This window comes from Boleophthalmus pectinirostris, unplaced genomic scaffold (genome assembly GCF_026225935.1).
Source record: "Boleophthalmus pectinirostris isolate CB_2022bp ecotype Guang Dong unplaced genomic scaffold, ASM2622593v1 HiC_scaffold_23, whole genome shotgun sequence".
Taxonomy (NCBI): domain Eukaryota; kingdom Metazoa; phylum Chordata; class Actinopteri; order Gobiiformes; family Gobiidae; genus Boleophthalmus; species Boleophthalmus pectinirostris.
Window position 1 is genome coordinate 4253188 of NW_026571207.1, and position 11996 is coordinate 4265183.

The 11996-nt window shown below is 41.1% G+C and overlaps 1 protein-coding gene across 1 annotated transcript; it reads right to left on the reverse strand.

The window, feature by feature from the left end:
• Positions 1-7150: 7150 nt before the first annotated feature.
• LOC110164006 (high choriolytic enzyme 1-like) lies at positions 7151-7948 on the reverse strand. Its single transcript, XM_055159293.1, has one exon. The coding sequence runs from the start codon at positions 7946-7948 to the stop codon at positions 7151-7153; it is 798 nt and encodes a 265-aa protein (XP_055015268.1).
• Positions 7949-11996: the final 4048 nt, after the last annotated feature.

Below are 11996 nucleotides of genomic sequence, written 5' to 3' on the forward strand. Positions count from 1 at the left end.
TTTGTAGTAGGAGAGTTCTATACTCCAGTAAAAGTACTGCACTACTGTACTACACTGTCAAAAATACAAGCAAAAGGAGACGCATGATGCCTGAAAGTTACTCTAATAAGTACATTCAGGTAAAATAAATCAAGAAAATGTACTCAAGTAAATGTAACAATGGCTCCACATCACTGAAGAGGCTGGAAATGTCTCTTACTGAGGCAGAGTCCACCTGTCAGAGCTGCCAGTGTGCAGATGCATCAAGGCAACACTAGTTTCTTCCATAACACTTTTTCGTCTATAGTCTTTTCCACATACGACAGTGAGTTTGGAATGCAGTGGAGAAGTTTGACAAGAGTCTGGTGAAAACAAAGCTGGCCCAGTGCCACACCACATGTCCACGTTCTTGGCAGGAACTCAAACCACTCCTGAGGTTCAGCAGTTTTAACCACTTATTGAACAAGAGTTATGATTGACTCAGGTCTGCACTTTTAAAGTTTTGGACCAAGGAACTACATGATTTTGATTTTTATAGTAATTTATTTGATAGCAACAATGCACTTTAATGAACACTTGTAGTAAATAAATGTAAATATGCTGGATTAAAGCTGCCAAACTAATTTGCCTCTCAATACAACATGCAAATAGGACATTGGTACAGCAAGAAAAGTATGTATTTTAGTCACTTGACCGGTTTGACACAGTTATAAAGTTGAGAGTGTTAATGTTCCTATATTACCGTATTTTTCAGACTATAAGTAGCACTTTTTTTTCATGGTTTAGATGTTTTCCTGTGATTTATACTCCAGTGCGACTTATATACTAAAATTTTGACACTGACAGTGGTGAGAGAGTCTTGTGTGTGAGTATCTGCTGCTCCTGTTCCTCCTGTACCACTGTCACTTCACTCTACTGCACATGTCTCCTGCAGAAAGAGCCTCTGTCCTGCTGCAAGTAGTGAAACTATTCAGCCGAAAACGGTAAGCAGAAAGAAAGGCTGGAGTGAGTGAGAAACTTGTGAGGGACTGGCAGAAGGCGGGGACGGAGGACACAGCTTCACGGTAACCGGGAGGATGCAACAGGAAACTTTCCTGGAAGTCACTGGTTGGATCAACAAAGTTTGGACTTCAGTGACAACTAAAACTATCCTGTCGGGATTCAGAAAGGCTGGAATTATTCTAACTGGAACTGATGCTGAGTCTGACGACAGCGACACAGAAGAAGAAGCGACGCTCTGTTTACCTCCGGAGGTCGTGGAGTTGCTCAGAAGTGACACCGAGGATGAAGAATTGAATGGATTTAGTGATTTGGAGTGAGATGGAGAGTTTAGTAAACTTGTTCTGTTCTGTTGTTTATGTTATAGTTTATCTGAAGAACTGTTCATATGTGACGTTAACAGTCTGTTGTTCTCTGTTCTAGTGTTATTACTAGAACTTGACTTTCAAGATGCAATGTCGGTCCCTCGTCTCTAAGTTTATAAAATAAATTTTCACCAAAAAGTTTGACTTATAGTCCGGTGCGACTTATATATGTTTTTTCTTCTTCATTGCACATTTTTTGGCTGGTGCGACGTATACTCCAGAGCGACTTATAGTCCAAAAAATACTGTATGCAGAATGGACTCTTTTGAGCTTTAATTCATGTTGTCATGGTGCTACGGCCTCAAAAACATATCTGGAGTTGTGTTCTGTTTCATTAATTATTCGTCATTAGTCTGTCAACATCTCCGAAGCTCAAAATGCTCTGTTCCACCTTGTGATGTCATGTAATGGTAGTTAGCAGCTCCTTTTACCTTTTGTTCTGTAGAGAGTCACAATTCCAAGGCTGAAATTATCCAAATGATTCTGGTGAAGGTGCGTGGAGTGTATGAAGCCTAAATCTGCAGGGTTTGTGCGTTAAAGATGTGTGAATGAAATAAAATACAACTCCATGTGTGTTTTTGTAACATAGTGTAATATGAGTCCTTTAAAGTAAGAGTTTTAAAGCTCTTATGATGTTGTTATGGTGTCCAGAAGTATTCAGGATGCAATTAACAAATCTGTCATAGAGCAATTGTTTTTAGTATCATTTTACCGTAAAAGCTTCAGTCAGTGCAGCTGCAGATGGAATCCTTGCGCCCCCTGCTGACGTGGTAAATGGTCACATTTCTATACAGCGCCTTTCCAGTTTCAAGGCACTCGAACAAGGAACCACTCACCCATTCACACAGACATTACACAGGTTAAAGGGACAGTTCGGAATTTTGGACATAGGGCCTCATTTCCTAGTGAGCCAGAGTGTTGGAGACGTGTGGAGACACTTTTTTAAATATTCCATCCAGTCCTTGTATTTGCAGAGGTCGCCGGTGCTAGGCTAGTGCATGTCAATGGCCATAGTTCTCCTGCCACTAAAAACAGTCTTACCCACTCCACAAAACACCCGAAACAAATCTATTATTACACCAGACTGTCCATGTGAATGTCTGTGTGGATAGAATCATTTTAGAAGAAAAAACAACCTTGCATTTGAAGGATTTATGTCTGAGCAGCAGCAGTGAGTTGTACTTCCTGATAGAAAGTTTGGCAGTGGCGGATTGATATATGAGAAAATAGTCCCTCAATATGCGGCGATTCATGCGATGCAAGGTTAGTTTTATTTCAAACATTATTCTATCAACACAGACATTCACATCGACAGTTTGGAGTAATAATAGATTTGTTTTGGGGTGTTTTTTGGAGTGGGTAAGACTGTTTTTAGTGGCAGGATAACTATGGCCATTGACATGCACTAGTCTAGCACCAGCGACCTCTGCAAATACAAGGACTGGGTGGAATATTTTTTAAAAAGTGTCTTCACACGTCTCCAACACTCTGGATCACGAGGAAATGATGCCCTATGTCCAAACTGTCCCTTTAAGTGTCTTGCCCAAGGACAGAATGGCATCATTCATCTGCGGGAGCTGGAATCACACCAGCCAAACTGATTTGACTGCTCAACCAGTGATGTTTATGTTGAGAGTGGGAGTCGAACCGCCAACCTTAGGATCATTGGACAAACACACACACACACACACACAAAATTGGACATATTGTTTCATTTATTTATGTCATAATTTATAATTTGGTATTTACTAGGAGATTATTAATTAGAAAGTCTTGCATAAATCCAGTTAGAGTTGTTTTTTTTTTTTTTTTTTAACTTTTATTGCCACAAATCAATTCACATCAACAGTGTCCTGAGACTGGGCCTTCACACAAAAGAGAAAAAAATAAAAATAAAAATTTGCAAAAACAAAACAAAAAAACAAAAAAAAACATAAATAAGGCATATTAGGGCATACGTGTCTTATTTCAAAAAGTCAATAATTGGGCTCCATTTCTTTTCAAAAGTTGGCACCTTGAGCTGTAGTTGAGCCGTTAACAGCTTCATTGTATAAACTTGTCTGATTTTTTATATCCATTTGTGACAACCCAGCTCGTTTGGGGTGAGGGAAGTAACAAAAATAAAACCAAGATGTAAAATGGAATAAATTAAATAATGTTTAATTAACAGGAATGTAAAGGTAAATTAACAAAAGACTAAAAATATACAGAAAGCAAACCTAAACTAAGAAACAGAACAACAGAATAAACAGTTTTGTGCCAGAAAAGGGGTCACGCAGGCTTACACAAAAACGAGTGGTAAAACTTAGGGACACACACTAAACTAAACACAAGTTCCCCAAATTAAACCACATAAACCCACAAACAGAATCGAGTGACCAAATCAAAAAAGGCACAAAACAGAACGAGACTAAACTACATACACAGAAACACAAAATGGCAGACTGGCCACCAAGGCCAGCAGCCCTGAACAGGTGTTGGTAATCTCCTTAAATAGGGGGCGGTGGCTGCAGGTGAGGTGGGCGTCGACCTGCCCCACCAATCACGGACCAGGGCTCGTGCAGCAGGAATCAAGAGAACTCTGCAGAAATATTAGAACTAAGGCCTGGGGCCGTAACACCACCGTTCAACAGGTGGTATTTCAGGTTTCAGCCAGTATAGATCGTGATCATTTTTCTTGCAGTCACCAGAAGAAGATGCAGCAGAAAGCACTGATCATGAGAGAGAGAGACCATCAGGGAATATATCAAGCAGAAATATCTTTGGGTCCATCAACAGGTCCACAGCCAATATATTTTGTAGAACATCTTTAACATTAATCCAGAAACGTTTTATATTGGGGCAGTCCCAAAATATGTGAGTCTGGTCACCCACAAGTCCACACTTTCTCCAACATTTATCACTAACACTACATTTTGAAATAAAAAATCCAGTTAGTTTAAACCTAAAATGCCTCTCTCTGATCTGAACAGTGATGGGAATATATACATTAAAATATAATGCTGTTACTAAGAGTGTTACTTTTTTCAGTAACAAGTAATCTAACTAATTACTTTTTTCTATCGTTACAACGCTGTTACTGTTACCAACACGCTGTTACTGCGCATTACTGAAGCTGCTCATTGAAGCTGTCGTCAGACTTCACTACATGAGCCCCGTGTGTGCGCTGGTGTTACTCATACGAGGAAAACAGAATAAAGTCCGCTCCAAAAAAACACGGCAAATCCACTTTTACCTTCAGTAAGGACTGTGACAGAGACAGAAGTTCTCCGGCTGTCCTCACTCCTCTGCTCTGTGATTATCTCCATAAACTCACGGGGGAACACATGTCGCAACAGGACTCACATCGGTCTCACAATTTAACAGAAATTTCTACAGCGCCATGTGATGACGTCATCGACCATGGCACGTTTCGGTTCTGCAGGTGTGACTGCGGAACATGGAACCCACAGCAATTGTTCAAAAGTTCTAGTGTGGGGAAAAAAAAGAAATGCTGTATTTTCCCTAGTAACTGGTAACTTTTTGTGTGAAGTAACTACTACTTTTTCAAAGTAACGTGCCCAATACTGGATCTGTATGGTCTCTACCTAAACCCCAGCCCCTGCAGCCAAGCATGAATCAGTGCTAGTGCATCTCTGCAGCTCAGTGAGGATCTGAGCTTTCACATGAGGCCTGTCCACAAAAGGAGAATGAGGAAAACTTCAAGGCTGATTGTTGTACTTTTCAAACAGTAACAGTTGCTTTGCAAAACTACACCTCCATCCTCCACTCACAGTTTGTTAAAAAGGTAACACTTTATAATAAATACGCCTTACTTAGCCTTAATAAAGCATGAACAAAGACTTAATTAATAATGAACAAAGATTTTAGCTTAGTCAACATTTAATAAAGCATAATTTGTCTTCACTTTAGAAAAGCTCTCAAAAAGACTTAACTAACAGCCTGAATTATCATTGCATTGTATTATTAGTAAATCCTTCTCTCACAGTTTACTAATGATTAATAAATGCTCAAATGATTAGTTCATGAGTAATTGTGTATGAAATAATTATGAGTAACTATTTACAGCACAGGCAAATTAAATGCAAGTGCGAATTAAGGTAGTAATTAAGTAGTTACTAAGCGTGAATCATTATTAATTAAGCCTTTGTTCATGCTTTCTTAAGGCTAAAGAGGGTGTAGTTATTATAAAGTGTTACCGTTAAAAACAAAAAGGGCATCTGGCATCAAATTCACCCTTCACTATTCACTATAACAAACACTCATGAAATAAAACTTTAAAACGACCCTATACGTGCCTGCACATTCTGTAGGTGGTTCATTAGGAAGTCTTATATTGCCTCACAGATATTGAGTCACATGATGCAAGTTTGACTGTACCATGCCAATTCCATGTAAGACTCCACATTCTGCTTGGGCAAAGGTTGAGTCGTGAGAACAGGCGGGGACTGCGTCTTGTAAATGATGTAATCAATCCATAGCGCTCCTGAAAATAGCATGCTGGAGCTTTCCTTCTCTCTGCTCCTGCCTCCTCTGCAGAGGCGCTGGCTGCCTGCTCACCTCCTCTCGCCCGCGGGCACCGAGCTGTCAGTGAAGCTGGTTGTTAGCGATGTGGTGTCAAGGGCACTCCAGGCTCGGCACTGTGGCATTGTGGAGCCCAACAGCTTTACAACATGTCAGCATGCGTTCCTAGTTTCTTTGTCGCGGTAACTCAAAGCGGGGAGAGAAAAGCAGTCATTTACCGCAGACCTCGCAGCAGCCGGTGACTTTAATTTAGAGCTGCCAATCGAAGCAGGTGTGTTTGTGATGGGAACATGACACGTCCAAATACAATACAAGCGCCAGAGAGTCAACAATGCGAGAGCGCAGGGAGGCACAGGGGAGAGGAGAGCACAAATGACGAATAGATCCATGTGTTAGAATTTTCATTGCTGCCTTTTTTATTTTAGGGGACTACATTTTGCAAAATCCTTCATGTTATTTTCTCATAATAGAGACTTTTTAAAGGATTGTACCCATCATTTCCTCATCAAAAACATATCTGAAGTGAGGATCAGCCCACAAGCCTATGCAACACACACAGCAGTTTTTTCCTAAATATAGCTACAAGAGCAGGATACAAAAAAATAAACTACAACTTCACAAACCTCATGTCCAGAAAATGTATGAGTGACATGTACACTGATTGTGTTGTGATAGCGCTCTGAAGGGGGAGTGACTTAGAGCCTGAAAAACGAAGCTGAAACCAATTAATCATGTTAATACCTTGTTTTTCGTGATTATAGCATTTTCAAAATAAAAGGTAAAATGGTGATTATGTGTTAAACATTGATGCACCAATATCCCCTTTTACACATTCTCTAGTTCCTCCATCCTGCTGCAAACTAAATAATAATATTCATATTATGCAGTAGTTTTATATAACGTGCTACCAGACACTCAGCAGTCGTGCAGTTTTGTGCATTATTCACTCATTTCACACCCACTGGTGGTGAGGTACAGTTGTAGCCACAGTCGTCCTGGGGTAGACTGAGGGAAGCAAGGCGGCTGTCACCCATTACTCACCAAAAACACCAAGAGCTGTAGTTTAATCTGTTAACCACTTGATGGTCTCTTTATTTGGCAACTAATACATATTTTTTTATGTACTTTAAAGGATTGCTTTTTTTTTTTTTTTTTTTTTTTTTTTCCCCAAATACAGAAAAACAAATGAGCTCATTGCATTGCTTCATTTATTTACCCACACCATTACACTTTTCTACAAAATCACACACATTTAAAGCTGGATGACAGAAGCATTCTACATTCTAGCAGCTGTAGAGCATGTTGATCCTCCGGACGTCCCAGAAGGACAGGCCCTGTCTCTGACCGATGGAGACGTTGGGGTCGCGTTTGGGGGTGATGGTGTCCTGCCCGTTGATGGAGAAGGCCGTTCTTCCGTAGTGCATGATGGAGGAGTAGTCGTAGGGGGTGTTCAGGTTGTTGGTGGACTTTAATTGGAAGTTGTGGGCCATCTTCTGGTCCACGTTGTTCCAGTTGATGGTGACGTAGGAGTCGCGGTCGCTGCGGTTCTGTTCGTGATGGAAGCCCAGGGCGTGGTTGATCTCGTGCTGAATGACTCCTGGGTGCACACAGCCCTGTCTGTTCAGAGACAGCACCTGCCGGCCCCCCTGTCGGCCAAATGATGAGAAACAGCCGCTCTGGTTCTCGATGCTGATGTAGTCGTACTGGCTCTGATGAGGCACCAAGCGCACACACGTGTATCTGTGGAAGGCTTGCATGGCCTGGTCCATCAGGTTTCTTTCATAGCTGCTAAACTCACTGTTGATGGTGTAGGGAATGGTCACCAGGCCGTCGGAGCCTTTAGGCCACAGGCAGTTCTGGCCCCAGGAGCACCGCATGGCGTTTCTGTTTTTGGGAGGCAGCAGGTCACCGTCCAGGAGGAACACGTCTGAGTTATTGTTGGAGGTCAGGATCTGTTGGCTGATGTCTACAGTGAGATCTTCAGGGGGCATGGCTTCTTCTTCTGTGGGTGGGACATACAGAGCCTGACTCTGACAAACAGCCAGCAGCAGCAGAACACACACACAAACACAGGGACTCATCTTCACTCCACCTGCAGGTCCATGTGCTCCTGTGTGGAGCCAGCCTCTTTATACTGCCCACTACAGGTGTGTCCCTCACGGATTATGGGCTGGACTCCACAACACTAATCCTTAAGTCAACACCAGACACTGAGACCAGCCTCTAGAAGGAACAAGTAAAAACAACTTCATTGTTTGTTGTTTCCCCCCCCGCCCTGTCTCAGTGTTAAAAGTGTTAAGACTTAAATCACAATTATGACCTTTTGGCCTGTTTTCTTGTTGTGTTTTTGTTCAGAATTTTTGCATTTAGAACTTTTTAGCTGTAGTGGCCAACTTTATTTTGCCACTTTACTTGATTTATTTTATGTTTTAATCAGTTATGTATTGTATACTTTCGTGCCACTTTGAGAATGGCCAGTTTCATATGATCTCTGAAGCAGGGTTGAGCTTTGTGAGTATTTGAATGAGAGGCCTCAAGGAATATTTCCATTGTGTCCTTTGGCAATACACTTCACTCACATTGCCTAGTGCGAGCGTTGCCGGTGGTTGGAGGAGCCGGTGGTGCAGATTGGCAGTTTTGGTTCCTGTGATGTCATACGTAAAAGCCCTGTGCAGTTTTTAAGTGCACAGATTTTCACCAGATTTGTTTTAAGTATTTCTGGTGCATGTTTAAAGGCAGTTAGAAATTAAAATAATGCACGATATGTTTATAATTATGTTTTAAAGTATGAGATGACAAGCCAAATTTTCTCATAAGAAAAATAAAGTTTACCTTTGACAACAGCAAAACACCTTCTTCTTCTTTTGAAATCTGAAAATGCAAAACAGATTAAGACAAGTTCTAATCCATCCCTGCGTGACAGCTCCTACTTTTGTCCTGACTACAGAAGACCAACTCAATTCACCTTTCCAGAGACACTCTTCTCCAGTTTAGACGTGCAGAGGAAACCATTAATCACAAAGAACCACAACAACAGCAGCAGCAGGGTACAGACCCAGACCAACTCAACACCACTCCACTGAGGAGGAAAAAACAACAACAAAGGATTCATAAAGTCATTGATTTGAAAGCTGGATTATGTCACTTTTCTGGCGCTTGTCTCAGTTGAGATTATTATGACTTTGCCTGGAATGTTCCACAGTACGGCATTAAAAGTGCACTATTTCAAGAAGACATGTTGTGCTTGTGTCTTCAGTATAGTTCTAATGTGTGATAGTCATGGATCATGATGTCAGTTTGGTCATTTTAAACCACAATATTAATCTAAATCAACTTAATAAAAGAAAATAGGTTTGTCTAGAAAATTGCAGAGCTCAGTGGGAGCTGATGTCACCGCAAACGTCATCACAACAGTGGTTAGATAACAGAAAATTACCCTTACAGGAAAATGTAAAAATAGGTAAGTTACAAACCCGAGGCACTACGACTGATGTATATTAAAAGTCCTTTATTACATGAAGGGACGCCAAAGCATTTTGACCAGCAAGATTGTCTTCGTCAGGTGTGATCACAACAGTGTTGCCTTGCCGGATAACGCTGTTGGTCCCTCGTATGGAGAGCTGCATGTTACATTAAGGAAAAGCGGATTTAACTCTTTCCCCTTTGGACTGTGATTATAAATGATTTTCACACTCATGAACTTAACTGTAACACAGACATATTTGTATCTCTGGAAACCTTAGACTCTGAACTCTTCATTTATGGATGTTTAAATGTGATTCAACTCATTTACAGGTTTATAACAGCTCACTGAAAATGAGAGTTTACCAGGTCAGGTGCAAAATCGAAAACAAAAAAAAAACATTCAGCATCTGATATCTGCATGTTCTGAGTACTGTATTCATACAATTTGTCAATGTATTTAAACAGATTTCATATCACCAGATACAGTAGAGCCAAGTGTGCACCTGTTTGTACCTGTTGTTCACCTGTGTGCACCTAATTAGTTTTTTCCATTTAACTTATTCAACTCATTTAGCTTATTATAATATAATAATATAATAATAAAACTCTTCGGCTACGTTCAGACTGCAGGGCTTAACGCTCAATTACGATTTTTTTGTGGAATCCGATGTTTTTGTGAGGTCGTTCACATTTCCCGCATGTGCACTGGGAGACACGATGACGTCAACCGCAGCGAGCGTGCTCTGTGTTTACGGAAGTTGTCCAAACATGGACACGAGCATCGAGCACCTGGAGATTTTAAAGTTCCTCTCGTACCGGAGCCAGAACATGAACAACTTACTTGTTTTAAGGAGGAGATTGAGAAGGACGAGGTTTTTGGTCGTGTTGTTTTGTGGGACAGCGGCAGCGACGTCCGTTGAAAAGAACGTGTGGATGTGGAGACGGTGGTGAGTGGTGATGTGCTTCACTTCAGCGACACTTCAGCGAGTTCATTAACAATTTTTGTTTTAAGACAGACTAAGACTAAGACTTTTAAGACAGTAAGGTGCAGTGCCTTTGCAGGGTTGCAGTTGTTGTGTGCGTCTGGTAAAAAACTGTTAGTTTTTACTTATGAGGGCAAAAAAAGCAGCTTGTAGCACAAAACACCTCCTGCTCTGCACCAGCTCAGCTCGCTCACTCGTGTAGTACATATCAAAGTTTTGCCGGACTTCTAAACTAATAATGTTACTTTGCCTCTGGCTGCAACAGCTCTTTGAGTCCTGCAGTCTCACCATTTAACGCACATTTGTAGCTGCCATTCGTGCACAACACGGACTTGTTTCAGCAAAAGAAAGAGCGTAGGAAGTAAAACAATTGTTTCAAAATGTAGAAAACAGAGAAAAGAGTAAAAGTTATGAGGTGTAGACAGCACAAGTGTAGCTTTGATTTTTACCGTCTTAAGAACATAAAAAACAGAATTAGATCTTGTTAGACAGTTTGCAGTGGTCCAAAGATTCTCACTTACCTCATGTACTCAGAGGAGAGTGTGGATCAGGCCAAATTTTTCTGTCCGACAGCTGTAATCGAATTCGACCCGAGCCCAATAGGCATTAAAATATTCGTGTCCGAACCCGACCGAACCCGACATAGTTAAAATCACACTATTTTTATACGTCTCCTAATGACACATGTAGGATATTGTTTGTGTTCCTCTAACGGACACAGAGACACAAAATACAAACTTGGGATATAACTAAAATAATGACAAGACTTTATTCCTCACCTTTCGTGAAGTGGTAAATGTAAAGTGCAGTATCACATCCGCATTATCCATAGAAATTGTCCTCCGCAAATAATGACACCCGGTCCGCAAAACAGCACTGTTAATCCAGTTTGAAGCGTTCAAAATAAAAAGGCGTCTGTTCACGTCCACACAGCGCACGGATCGAGGCGAAGCTGCAGATTCGCGACAGTGACTCTACTTCCTGTGGACTTTATCTCCAATCTTTATGCTTTAAAAATCATGAATCTGAAGTTTTGCACCACATTTCACAAATAATAATCACACAGTTTGGACTTGTGTCTAAACTAGAAGTGCAGAGCTCTCATCTTTGGAACACTTAAGAGCCTCAAAGCGAGTGGTTTTACTGTAGACAGGAAACAGCTGACGCACTGATGTGTCCGTGTCCGACCTGAGCCCAGACATAAGGTCTAAGTATTTGTCTGAACCCCAGTCCTGTCAGACTTCGGTCGGGTTTCCATGCTCTAATTCAGAGCATTCCTAATTATTCACCACCATTTTAGTTTACAAGCTCTTTTCATAGCTTTCAGAGACCAGACCAGAGTTGCACTGATGGTTTGTTAACAACAACTAGCATGCCATAAATACCTCCTGACAGAAAACCTTCGCCGGACATGTTACTTTAGCCCAGGAGAGGAGCTTTTCTTTGGGTTAAACTTGTCAGCAGCTGTCTGTCTGTGCACTTCCTGATTCTCATACAATAAAATGCAGACAGCTACACTACCAGTCAAACGTTTTTTTTTTGTTTTTTTTTCAGGTTTTTACTCTTTACTGTTTATTCTTGACCAGCTCGATGGGGTTTAAGTCTAGAGACTGTGCTGGACACTCTATGTTTTCAAACTCACCGTCTTTCATCGTTCTTTTTTCCTGAGGTAGTTTTGGCA